The sequence below is a fragment of the Mesoplodon densirostris genome, chromosome 19 (assembly GCF_025265405.1).
Source record: "Mesoplodon densirostris isolate mMesDen1 chromosome 19, mMesDen1 primary haplotype, whole genome shotgun sequence".
Lineage (NCBI taxonomy): Eukaryota > Metazoa > Chordata > Mammalia > Artiodactyla > Ziphiidae > Mesoplodon > Mesoplodon densirostris.
The window spans coordinates 1,376,777-1,390,594 of NC_082679.1; the positions used below are offsets into that span (position 1 = coordinate 1,376,777).

A 13,818-nucleotide genomic window follows, 5' to 3' on the forward strand; every position below is an offset into this window, starting at 1 on the left:
TGTGGGATCCTCCCAGACGGGGGCATGAACCCGCATCCCCTGCATCGGCAAGCAGATTCCCAACCACTGAGCCACCAGGGAAGCCTGAGAACTATATTCTTAATCATACTGATATGTGAGGCACACAAAGCATGGGACTCCCCCCCGAGAGCTGTGCAGTCCTTAATGCTGGTAGAGCCCAGTTGTTTTCAGATCACCTCACACAGTGAATAGAACCCCAAGAGCAAAGGTGGCTTAAACATTGATGCCTTTATTATTACAAAATGCAGAGCAATAAGGGGCATGCAGTTCCCAGCTTCGTGACTCGGAGGCTGGGAAAATCCAAGAGAAGTGTCACCAGAAACTAACGTGTCCCTGAAAATGCAGTGCTTCCCGACAAGTCACCAATAGAACTCAGACAGGGTCCACTGGGCCCAGACTAGGTCGGGTCCAGGCCCTACTTTGGAAATGAGAAGGGAATGAGGACCCCGTAAGAGCTAAGACTACTCATTACTTCCCCTGCAAATGGGGATGGGACACAGGTCAGCTTCCCTGAGTATGTTGGGAGGTAACTTTTGCACACTGTGGACCACCCAGGTGATAGAGGTGAAATGAATTCTGCCATAGATGGCACTGACATAAAGCTGGCAAGGGTCCTGGGCAGGTAAGAAATTATAACACAGTTCCTTAAAGATTCTCACATACCTGGAACTTTAGGGCAATCTCCCCACTGCAGACTTTCGGATATATGGGCTTTAATTCAGGCAGATGGCTCCCTCACAACTTCTCTCCTCCAGTGTAATTATACTAGAACTGTACATCCCAGCATATCTACGGCTCTTCACTAGTCTGAAGCCTCTGGTATTGAATGAGATCAGATTAGCAGCTAACAGATTACCTTCATTCACTGCACTCGTAAGACATCTTCCACTATGAACTCTCTAATGTTGAATGAGGCTGGAACTTTGGCTAAAGGATTTTCCACAGTCCCCACACTCACAAGGCCTTTCTCCAGTGTGAATTCTCAGGTGTTCAACGAGGTTAGATTTGCAGCTAAAAGATTTCCCACATTCTCTTCACTGATGAGGTCGTTCTCCAGTGTGAACTCTCTGGTGGTAAATGAGACTAAACTTTCGGCTAAAAGATTTCCCACATTCATGGCATTCATAAGGCCTTTCTCCAGTATGAATTCTCTGATGTTGAATGAGGATGGATCTTTGACTAAAGGATTTTCCACACTCTCCACAATCATAAGGCCTTTCTCCAGTGTGAACTCTCAGGTGGTTAATGAGGTTAGATTTGCAGCTAAAGGATTTTCCACATTCCTGACACTCATAAGGCTTTTCTCCAGTGTGAACTCTCAGGTGGATAATGAGGTTAGATTTGCAGCTAAATGATTTTCCACACTCCTGACACTCATAAGGCCTTTCTCCTGTGTGGACCTTCCGATGTGAACTGAGGCTAGAGCTTTGCTTAAAGGATTTCCCACATTTACTGCACTCATAAGGTCTTTCTCCAGTATGAAGTCTCCTGTGGTGAATGAGAGTGGAGCTTCGGCTAAAGGATTTTCCACATTCATCACACTGATGAAGCCGTTCTCCAGGGTGACCTCTCTGATGCTGAATGAGGTTGGATCTTTGACTAAAAGATTTTCCACATTCCCTGTATTCATAAAGTTTTTCTCCAGTGTGAGCTTTCCTATGGCTATTGAGGCTGTAGCTTTGGGTAAAGGACTTCCCACATTCATGGCATTTATAAGGTCTTTCTCCAGTGTGGACTTTCTGGTGCTCAATGAGGTTCCATCTTCGGGTACAGGCTTTTCCACATTTGCTGCAATTATAAAGCCCTTCTCTAGTGTGGACTCCTTGGTCCTCAACAAGTTTGTCTGTGAAGCTAAAGGCTTTCCTGCCTTCTCCCCAGTTGTGATGCATTTTTCCACTGTGAAAGACAGCCTCACACTCATTATTGTTGTTTGGGTTCTCTTCAGTGTGAGTGACTGGTTGATGGAAAAATCTTGTGCTGGTTATGAAGTCTTTCCCTATCTCTCTACAGGAAAAGGATTTCCCTGACACATAGGTTGTGTGGCTCTTTATAAACAAGGCTCTGTCCACGGAACTTCTGATGGGTATCTCTCCAATGTGCTGCCCTTGATACTGTTGAAGGTTGGCAGAGAAATAGAATCGATTCCCACACGCGTATGGTTTCTGCCCAAGATGTGTGCCCTGGTGCTCAGGCAAGTGCGAAGTATCTCCCAAGATTGGGCCCCACATCTCAAAGGGCTGGGCCTTCTGGGGAGACGAACCTGCCTTGAGAGTCTTGATCTGTGACACTCCTTCTACAGAAATGCTCTCTTGAGAAGGTGCTTCCTTATCTTCTACTCCGTGCCAACAGCCTGAAAGCAAACAAGTGATGATGAAGTACATGTTAACCTCATTGAGAGGGAGCAAAATCACCACAAATGTAACTCGACACATCAAAGAATCAGTCCATGAAACTGTTTTCAGGAAAAGGAAGTTGGGGTCAGCTTGAGGAAGCAACTGCTGTGCCCTACTGGGTCCCTAAGGTCACAGGATGGTGTAGGCCTCACTAGGCACAGGACATGAGTAAAGGGTGTGGCCCAGGGGAAAGGCATATTCTACAGCTTATTCTTCTCTCAACAGCTTTTCTTTTTTTGGCCATGCCATGCGGCATGCAGGATGTTAGTTCCCCAACCAGGGACTGAACCCGTGACCACTGCAGTGGAAGCGTGGAGTCTTAGCCACTGCACTGCCAGGGAAGTCCTGTCAATGGCTTTTAGCAGGATTATATCTGCTGATGACATGTGATGCTGTCCAGAAGTCTTGTTCAGGCCCAGAAAAATCTGACTGAAAAAAAGGTAACAGGTGTTTAAGGATTATTAGACACATGCACTCTTTAGGACACTACAAAGTGTTTGAAAGCACTGAGGAGGGAACAGTGTGAGGAATCAGTGAGGTAAACAGTCCAGAGAGGTGGGGAATAGTCTCAGCTGGAGTCAGAATAAAAATGACTAGTGTTAGGGCCTCCCTGGTGGCGCAAGTGGTTGAGAGTCTGCCTGCCGATGCAGGGGATACGGGTTCGTGCCCCGGTCTGGGAGGATCCCATATGCCGCGGAGCGGCTGGGCCCGTGAGCCATAGCCACTGAGCCTGCGCGTCCGGAGCCTGTGCTCCGCAACGGGGGAGGCCGCAGCAGTGAGAGGCCCGCGTACTGCAAAAAAATTAAAAAATTAAAAAAAAAAAAAAAAAAAAAAACAGGCAAAGACACTACAAGAAACCTACGGGGCAATATATTTGATGATTATCGGTGCAAAATTGATCAACAAAATACTAGCAAACTGTATTCAGCTGCATAGTAAAAAGATTATACACCATAAACACCTGGGATTTATTTCTAGAATGCCAGGATGGTTCAATATACAAAATTAATCAGCATAATATGTCATTTTAACAGTAAGAAAAAAAATTATCACCTCAATCAATGTACAAAAACCATCTCACAAAATTTATCACCCTCTTATGATGAAAATACTCAACAAACTATGAATAGAAGGAAACTAGCTTAACATAATGGAAGCAAAAAAATTAAAACCCACAGCAAATATTAAACTCAATGGTAAAAGACCGAAAACTATTCCTCCAAGATCACTAATAAGAAAAGAATGCCAGCTTTCACCACTACTATTCAACACAGTATTAGAAATTCTAGACATAGCAATTAGGCAAGAAAGACAAATAGGCATCCAAAAGAGAAAGGAAGAAGTAAAGCTCACTACAGCTCATGACATCTTAAAGATTCCACCATAAAACTGTTAGAATAATTGAAGTTTGCAAAGGAAGAAGATATAAATACAAAATGAAAAAAATCAGTTATATTTCGATACACTAACCATGAACAATCTGAACGGGGAACTAAGAAAACAATTCCACATATAAAAGTACCTGTCAAGGGACTTCCCTGGTGGTGCAGTGGTTAAGAATTCACCTCCCAATGCAGGGGACGTGGGTTGAATCCCTGGTCAGGGAACTAGATCCCATGTGCATGCTGCAACTAAGAGTTCGCACGCCACATCTAAGGAGCCCACCAGCCGCAACTAAGCTAAGATTTGGCACAACCAAAAAAAAAGTACGTGTCAAAAGAATAAAATACTTAGAAATAAACTTAACCAAGGAAGTAAGATTTGTACAGTAAAAACTACAAAACACAGCTAAAAAAAAATACAGACAATAAATGGAAAGATTTCTATACTCATGGACTGGAAGACTTAACACTGTGAAGATGTCAATACTATCCAAGCCATCTAGATATTCAATGCAATTCCTATCAATATTCCAGTGATGTTTTCTGCAATAATAGAAAAATTCATCCTAAAATTCATATGGAATCTCAAGGGACACCAAATTGCCAAAACAATATTGAAAAAGAAGAACAAAGGTGGAGGAGTCACAATTCTAAATTTCAAATATTACTGAAAAGCTACAGTAATCAAAACAGTGTGATACTGGAATCAAGGCAGACATATAGACCAATGGGACAGAATAAAGAGCTCAGAAGTAAACTCTTGCATATGCAGTCAAATGATTTGCAACAAGGAGGCCAAGAACATTCAATGGGGAAGGGCAGACTTTTTAACACATGATGCTGGGAAAACTGAATATCCACATGCATAAGAAGGAGGTTGGATGGATACCAGGTATACAAATTAACTAAAAATGCATCAAAGATCTTAAGAGCTACAACTAGAAAACTCTTAAGAAAACATAGTGCAAAAGCTTCATGACACCGCATTTGGCAATGATTCCTTGGATACGACAAATGCACAAGGAACAAAAGAAATACAAACTGGATTTCATCAAAATGAAAACCTTTAGTACATCAAAGGATGCTATGAACATAATAAATGGCAACTCATAGAATAGGAGAAAATATCTGCAAATCACCTATCTGATGAAGGGTTAACATTCAGAATATATAGAGAATTCCTAAAACTCAACAACAAAAAAACCAAGCAACTTGATTCAAAAATTGGCAAAAGACTTGAACAGACATTTCTCCAAAGAAGATATACAAATGGGCAATAAGTGCATGAAAAGATGTTCAGCATCACTAGGGTGTCAAGGAAATGCAAATCAAAACACAATGAGATACCACTTCACATTAGTTAGGATGGTTATTACTCAAAAAAAAAAAACAGAAAAGAAGTGTAGGCAAGCATGGGAGAAATTGGAACCTTTGTGAAGCTGCTATGGAAAACAGTATGGTGATTCTTCAAAAAATTTAAAAAAGAACTCTCATAAGATGCAGCAATTCTGATTCTGGGTATATACTCAAAAAGAACTGAAGCAGGGACACTAAAAGATATCTGCACACCCATGTTCATAACACCATAATTCACAAGAGCCAAAGGCAAAAGCACCCAACTGTCTACTGATAGAATAATGGGTAAACAAAACGTGGTATATACAATGTTATTCAGTCATAAAAAGGAAGCAAATTCTGACACATACTACAACATAGATGAACCTTTAAGATATTATGCTAAGTAAAGTAGGCCAGACATCAAAGGAGAACTACTGTCTGACTCCACCCACATGGGATACTCATAATAGGAAAATTCATATTTACAGAAAGTAGAATGGTGGTTGTCAGTAGATGGGGTAAGTTACTGATTAAGGGGAACAGAGTTTCAGTCTGAAGATGAAAAAGTTCTGTGGATGCATGACTGTGATGGTTGCACAATGAGAGTGTACTAAATGCCACTTAGAAGTGTAAATATTCTGTTTTGTATATTTTGCCACAACTGAAATAAAGAGACTTCCCTGGTGGTCCAGTGGTATAGAATCCACCTTACAATGCAGGGGACATGGGTTGGATCTCTGGTTGGGGAACTAAGGTCCCACATGCTGCGGGGCAACTAAGCCCACGCATCTCAACTACAGAGCCCACGCGCTCTGGAGTCCACATGCCACAACTGCAAAGCCCACGTGCTCTGGACCCCGTTTGCCACAACTAGAGAGAGAAAACCTGCATGCCACAACGAGAGAGAAGCTCACGTGCCACAATGAAGAGCCCGTGCACCACAACGAAGATCCCGCGTGCCACAACGAAGACCGGGGGTAGCCAAAAGAAAATACAAGATAAATAAATAAATTGATTAAATATTTTAAAACAAGAGAAAGAAACATAAACCTTTACAAAATAAAGTAAAAAGAACCTAAGCAAAGGACCTCTCAAGAACATTTGTGTAAGCAGTGACTATGAAAGTGACTACAATTCCTGACACAGTCAGGAAAAAAATAAATGTAAGCTATAGGAAGGGAGACATACCAGGGTGCCATGGTGCTAGACAGTCACCCAGCAAGAGAGAGGGCATGACAGGTGGGATCCATTAGGCTGACCTAAAGAACAGCGAGACCTAATCCTTCCCTGTGAAGCTTCGGGGCAGGAGGTGCTGGAGTGATAAGGATGAGAAGTAGGCATGCACTCAGCTCACCCCTTGAACCACAGCACATACCCAGGCAACTGGGGAAGGAAGCAGTGCCCATGGTTTAGATGGAGACATACCTGACCCTGGAGAAAAGAGAAAGGCCAAGCCTTGCCCAGGGCATAGGGGCAGGTGTAAGAGCTTACCCAATGAAGACGTAAGCGCAAAATTCTCCAGCATCACATCGTGGTACAGGCATCTCTGAGCCTCATCAAGGAGAGCCCATTCCTCCCAGGAGAAATACAAGGCCACATCCTCAAAGGTCACACTTCCCTGCCAGGATAGAGACAGATGAAATCATCAACAGCCTCACTCCTGAAGACCCACAGTCTATCTCCTCACACACCTACCCCATGTCCATCCTCCTCCTAAGATCTCAGAGGAGATCCCAGGCCCTAATGCCATTGATGTCTGCGTCTTCTCATACTCCCATTAAGCACGTGCTCACTCTGCTGTCCACTCTGCAACCAGATGGAGCCTGTTAAGACCTAGATGCGGACACCTCCCTCATCTGATCCAGACCTCCCACTGCCTGCAGAACAGATGCCTAACCTCACAGGCAGTCATTCCAAGTCTGACTCTTACTCCCCACACCCAGTTTGTTCTCACCAGAAAGGAAGGAGACCTGCAATTCCCTGAACCAGCTTAGCCTCGCCTCCAAGCACTTCCCGTTTTTGTGATAAGCTTCCACATCTCTTTCCACTGGTGGCCTGAAATGGGAACCCCTCCATCAAACCCCCGGACTCAACTCAGGACCCTGAGCTAGGATTCCCTAAGGTCCCCACACCCAAGGGCTGGGAAAATGGCAGGTGACAAGTCTCATGACACCACAAATTTGGAGAAAATAGGGGTTGGGACCAGCGACGGAGGACGAAACCGCCACTTACCTGATTAGGTTCCAAAAGCACTTCTGCAGCCATGGAAACCTGTGGGAAGAGGCAGGTCTTAGAGGGAAGTCAGCATGGCATCCTACCAGGGGCTCAGGCTTTCCCTGCACCCCTGGGGGTCACCAGAGCCAGGTAATCTCGGGCCGACCATCTAACCTCTGTATTGACTCTCGGCAGTTTTGTGTCCTTGGGGAAAAAACCCCAAGCACCCTCTGCCTCAATGTTCTCAGCAGCCCTACAATTTGTGCTTCCACTGAACAGACTCTGGGGATTTTTTCAAACTTAACTTGGATCATGTCTCTTTTCCGCAAAAATTTCCATGGCTCCAAGCGCCCCAAGGAGGAAGGTACAACTCCTCAGCCTGTCACTGCAGGTGCGACTCTACCCACACTTTGTTCCCTGCAGAAGCAACACGGACCCCAGGTTTCCCCAATCCTCCCGGCTCAATCCGACCTCCCAGCCTTTGCACCTGCCGGTCCCTCCGCCTGTGACCCTCTGCCACGCGCCATCACACCGTCTGTCAGAAACAGGGCCCCACCCACGGCCGCCTCACCGTCCTGGACACCGCGGCCTGGGCTGCGGGCACGAGAGCAGGCGCCCCGCATTCGGGGCTTTAGTGTCTGGTGGGGTGAGGACGGTGAGAGCCCGGAGGACGAGCGTTTACCTGAGGCGGGTCCCTCGGCGGCGCCGCCGCCGCCGCCACCTGAGCCACAAACCGGGGCAGAGAGGGGACAGCCGAGCGTTCCGAACGGACCGGGCACCAACGTCTCCAGACCGGCCCCGCAAGCGGCGATGTGCCCGACTATAGAACCGCCTCTAGTCACTGGGGACAAAGCCTCTTCCCGCGCCTTCTCTGTCTGTCACCTCAATGCCGACTCTGCGCTCTCGGCCTTCTGACCCCGAGGACCGCCAAAATGACCGCCACAAGATACAGGAAGTCCCGCCTTCGCCCAGTGCGCCCTCCCGGAAATGCCGAAAGTCTGGATGTTCATTGGGTGTTCGTCGCTGCCGCTCAGCGCATCGCTTTCTGGGTAATGGAGTTCCCGCCGTCACACAGGCCCGCAGGAGCGGCGCCTTTGCTGGAATCTCCCAGGGAAAGGGTCTAGCAATGCCCCGGGGCTGCTCAGAGCTGTAGGCCTTGTTCTTCTAGGTCGGAGAGAAGCTTCGCTTCCTCTCAAAGGGGCGAAGGCCAGTTTCTGGGGAGTCCGAAGTGCATTTAGAAACCCTTCAATGCTATTGATCTCTGAAGTGTTTAGAAATTCGGATTCCATGCGAACATTTTCTGGTGGATGTGAACATTGTCTGGTAGATGCAAGTGATTATACATTATCCTATTGTCCTGTAAATGCACGCAGACTGAGGCATTAAAGTCATTTTTGTGAGCTTTAGTACGTTTTGTCCGGGAATTTAAAGGAAAAAAAAAAAAAATCACCTGGGCCACAGTAGACAAGATAGAGGAGGCATATTGGACGGCTCTGATGAAGCCGGTTGTGGTGGGATCCGGGCCTCTCCTTTCTGGTAGTCAATGATTAATGATTATGCCCAACTCAGTGAGAAACACCATAAAACATTAAATCATTTTATCTAAAAAACATTAATCTGGGGCTTCCCTGGTGGCGCAGTGGTTGAGAGTCCTCCTGCCGATGCAGGGATACAGGTTCGTGCCCTGGTCCGGGAAGATCCCACATGCCATGGAGCGGCTGGTCCCGTGAGCCATGGCCGCTGAGCCTTTGCGTCCGGAGCCTGGGCTCCGCAATGGGAGAGGCCACAACAGTGAGAGGCCCGTGAACCGCAAAAAAATAAAAAAAAAACAAAAACCATAAATCTGTTTCACATATGCATATTCCTTTTTGTACTACACAGCTGACAGTTTCTCTTGTATGAAATATAACATTGGCTATTGTTTATTAAGGAGTACTACTCTCTGTACATTTATAAAATAGCAAGTTGTTGATAAACAAAATTCAACTGACTACATGTCAAAGATCTAAATGTGTGTATTGAATGGTTCATGAATCTGGCAGCATCATATGTAGCAAGTAGAGAGGAGCTCCAAAGCGCCACGGAAAGAGAAAGGTTTTTAAAGGCAACACAGGGAAGTCATAAACAGAAAAAAACTTTATTTCACATAAGGTCATCTCCCTTTGGAGAAAAAAGTTCTTTTGAGGTGGGTTACCTCATCTTCCTTTGAGAAGTGGAGAGGGCCCATGTGACAAATGGTCCCATTGGTACCGACCAGACAATTCCACACTTAGTGCTTCTGATTACATTTCTGGGGAAGGTTGTAACTGCAGCTATGTTAGGTATTAAGTCTTGGTGTTAGCATGAGTGATTCCACTTAGAGGCTGTTGTTTCTCGTTTAACAAGGTGAAAAGTCTGATAATTCTATCTTGTGGAGAAAAGCAATGTTTATGCCATGGTAACTTTTTTGAATTCTGTCTGCACATGAATGTATCTCTCTGTGTTTGCCTGTGTATTCATATATATATCTATATATCTATATATTCCTATTTTTTTGTTTGTTTAGTAAAAGGGAATTCATAATTTGTGTATAGATCTCTTGTCTGCTCATTTAACGAGGGTTGTTCTTACTATTATATCACCAATTCTAGCAGAATAATTTGGACCAAGAATCATGTAATTTAAAAAATTAAAAATACAAATTAATATTGATCCAACTGGAGAAATCAGAAGACTTATAGCTATTTGAGATAGATTAGGAAACTTTTTTTCCTGGTTCAGAAATCACGGAAGAACTTAGAGACATGGGTGTCACTGCTGATGCACACAAAGGAAAGCAGGGAAAATGATTCTATTAGCACAGACGTGTCCATTAACCACTGCTTTGGATTCACAATAAGAGTAATGCAAAGACTCAAAATGGAAGAGAGACAATAAAAGTAGACAAAGGAGCTCGCTATAATCAGGGTGGTGCATGTGGCTCTAGCCTCATGGGAAGGTCTGGGGGAGAGTCTGTTGCTGTGAATGTGTCGGACTTGTTGCTTGTACCTGTGCAGGAAAAGGACCATGTACCCACTAGTCCAGATCATGAAGCCCAAACATATAACATCCATGTAAGATAATATAACTGCACGTAATAAGCTGATAAATTTATCAGGCATGAGTGGGGAACGGTATCCATAATTTGTTTTTACACTTATATTTTTGCTACTTCTTGGGCCAATTACTCTAATAGGAATGCAGACATTTACCAAGAGTTGTAGGATCCAGAAAAGAAAACTACAGAAGCCAATACACTTTGTGGATCGAATTCTGAAGTCCACCCACAAAGAGGTTCTGGGGCAAAATTTAATGGCCTGGAAACCACTCAGAAGACTGGTAGTGCTGAGAGAAACCCCTCTGGCCACTTTGTGTAAATAGAAGACAAGTTTACATCCAGCATCATCCAGGAAATATTTCAATCGAAAAGCTGCCGTTGTCTTTGGGATCCCTCTGGAGAAGAGAGACAAGTTGTTGGCTAAGGCCAGTGGTTGATAATCTGATCTGTGGATCTCAACTCCTATCCAGTCAACAAAGTGAAGTTTAAAAGACAAAGGAGGGAGGAGTTTCCCAGGATCCCATCTCCAGTCTGAGTGAGGAAGATGATTTCCATTTCCAGGTTGGCATGCCCTTAACTTTCTACTTTTTTTTTTTTTTTTAATTTATGTTTGGCTGCGTTGGGTCTTCGGCGGGCTTTCTCTAGTTGTAGTGAGCAGGGGTTACTCTGCTGTGGCGTGCGGGCTTCTCACTGCGGTGGCTTCTCTTGTTGCAAAGCATGGGCTTTAGACATGCGGGCTTCAGTAGTTGTGGCACGCGGGCTCAGTAGTGTGGCACATGGGCTTAGTTGCTCCACGGCATGTGGGATCTTCCTGGACCAGGGCTCGAACCTGTGTCCCCTGCATTGGCAGGTGGATTCTTAACTACTGCACCACCAGGGAAGTCCAACCCTTCACTTTCATATCTAGGAGATATTGATTTTAATTTGAGATAGAAATAAATGAATAAATGCTAGAAAGATAAATGAACATAAATGTGTCACCTTCTTCTGCTCAGCTGTATCTACTGCTGAACATAGCACATGATTTCCTCTCTTTTGGTAACACATTTTTTTACTTTAACTGGATTATAGAAGTACATACTTATGGGTGCAGTGGTTATTAAGTAAGGTCTTATGATGGAATTCATCCAAGTGTCCATATGAGGGAGTATTTGAATAAAGGATGCACCATTCACAGAACATATTTTCCTACAGCCATGAACCAAATGAAGATCATTTCCCTCCATGTATGAAATTACCTTCAGGATATATTCTTATGTGAGAAAAGGCAAGTGGGTTAGGAGATGTTTAGTATTCTACAATTATTCTTATGATTGTGAAGGAATAAGAATGTAAATAATGTAGATAAATACACATTTTCTCTCTACCTATCTATCTATACAATTACATTAAAAACAATTAAAGAATGAACTATAACCTTCAATAAGTAATGATATAGACGGGCAGAGATTAAACAATGTGGAGGGACAGGAATATAAACTAGATATATCTGAATTAATTTACCTCAATTATAATTTTGACTTTGGGGTAAATATAAATATTTTACTTATTTATTAAACTATATTATATCAAAATGAAATTAAAACAATCAATCAAATTTAATGACAAAAGTAAAACAAATATATAAATCTCGTGTAATAAAGTTGTAGTCTATCCATACAAAATAGTAATACTTAAAGTACTTTTTTTATTTTTGGCTGCACTGCACTGCTTTCAGGATCTTAGTTCCCCAACCAGGGATCCAACCTGGGCCCCTGGCAGTGGAAGCACAGAGTCCTGACCACAGGACGGCCAGGAAATTCCCCAAGTACATTTTTAAAAATAGTTTTGACTATACATTTGTACTGAAACATATCTATGGAAAATCCCTACGGAGATTTAAAAAATTTACTCATGTTTATATTTCAAGAAAATATTTATATTTAAAATTAATAAGTGCATTATACAAGAGATTCGTCACAGTTTAATCAAAAGTTAGAAAAATTGAAAAGAAACAATTTAAGTAAAAATTATATCATTTTAAACTTGTTTGGAAGAATGAACTTAAACTTGATCTGTATTTGTTTAAACCATGTTTAAACCATATATGTATATTCTATCTCCTCTCATTAAAGGGATCTACACATGATAGCCCTGTCCTGAGTAATTACCATCCAAATTACTCAGGCTGTGTTCTCCAAATGCACTTTCTCATGAAAGAAAATAGCATCTTAAAAAAATTTGCCAAATCCAGATCTAGTGCAGGAAATGTTCAAGATGGAACATCTATTCGATCCAGGACACAAGGACAGTCTACCACACAACTGGGGTCACGTGAGAATGAGGATGCCAAAGGATTCAACTTGAAAATCATCCCCCTCCACAGTTATGGTACAAATTAAATCTCAAAGAAAATTACCTGGACAACTTTTAAACGCATCAAGTACTTTAAATAACCACATGCTCGTAATGCTACAAAGCCAGAGTCAGAAGCCTTTCAGAAAGTTAAGGAATTGACTATTTATTCTGGAAACAGAAAAATAAAGGGAAATATGAATGATTTCTACTGTCTTTCCAGTACAGACTATTTCAAGGTAATCAAATAGAGGATGCAGAAAAGTTTTTTGTAGAAGGATTCTAAGTGAAAATACAAAAATGGTAATAGAATATTAACATTCTACTTCCTCTAGTATAGTAGTGGATCTACAGAATGATCATCAGTGACAGCTGCAACCAACTGATGACAGGCTGTGGGAAATTGATATTGGGGCACATGGTCATGCTGATCAATCCTCATGATCAATCATGTCACAGAAAGGGCTACATACAGCCTTTCATAATGGCCCTCCATTGTAGGCAATGAGAAGGACATTGTACCACCTGGGAAGTATCCTTGACAAAAATCTGAACCTACATTAGACCACCCTTTGGAGCAAATTATGCATTTTTTTGCCATTTGGAAGAATGTGTTACACCATATAAAAAAGCTGCAATTAGATAGTAGAATGATGGAAATGATCTTGTACAAATGATCCATTTTCTTCTCCATGAAAAAAAAAGTTTTGAAGAAGGGAGAAATATTAATTACAAGTGGTCTAAAAGACAAAATGACTGGATCGTGATTCAAATGATCTAAAAAGGAAATTTTAGGGGGGGAGGAAATTTGTTATGTGTAAACTCTGACCATGTGTTTGATGTCACTGTTATTTTTGTAGGTGTGAAAAGTACATACATGTTCTGCTCATGAATGAATTCCATGTTTTAGAGATATATTCATGATTATTTACTTTTAATTTTTTAAAAAACTTTTTATTTCTTTTTTTAAAATTAATTAGTTTATTTATTTTTGACTGCGTTGGGTCCTGGTTGCTGCGCGCTGGTTTTCTCTAGTTGCCGGGAGCAGAGGCTACTCTTG

General features: G+C 42.7%; 2 protein-coding genes across 2 annotated transcripts; both read right to left on the reverse strand.

Annotated features, from left to right (window-relative positions):
* Positions 1-208: 208 nt before the first annotated feature.
* LOC132479864 (zinc finger protein 211-like) lies at positions 209-8,280 on the reverse strand. The gene is made up of 4 exons (XM_060083519.1): positions 8,031-8,280; positions 7,367-7,405; positions 6,626-6,752; positions 209-2,371 (listed from the first exon to the last, which is right to left on the reverse strand). The coding sequence occupies exons 2-4, from the start codon at positions 7,397-7,399 to the stop codon at positions 1,056-1,058; spliced, it is 1,476 nt and encodes a 491-aa protein (XP_059939502.1). The 5' UTR covers positions 7,400-7,405; positions 8,031-8,280; the 3' UTR covers positions 209-1,055.
* A 1,824-nt stretch (positions 8,281-10,104) lies between these two features.
* LOC132480648 (vomeronasal type-1 receptor 1-like) lies at positions 10,105-10,979 on the reverse strand. The gene is given in 2 exon segments (XM_060085029.1): positions 10,105-10,856; positions 10,859-10,979. Coding segments are annotated over 2 exon segments (873 nt in total).
* Between the last annotated feature and the right edge of the window lie 2,839 nt (positions 10,980-13,818).

Bases quoted from the DNA above. Each gene is read 5' to 3' on its own strand.
- LOC132479864 (XM_060083519.1), bottom strand. From the start codon at position 7,399: ATGGCTGCAGAAGTGCTTTTGGAACCTAATCAG. The intron at 6,753-7,366 runs GTAAGTGGCGGT...CTATCCTGGCAG, and splicing joins TGCTTTTGGAACCTAATCAG to GGAAGTGTGACCTTTGAGGA. The intron at 2,372-6,625 runs GTAAGCTCTTAC...GTTTGCTTTCAG, and splicing joins TGCGCTTACGTCTTCATTGG to GCTGTTGGCACGGAGTAGAA.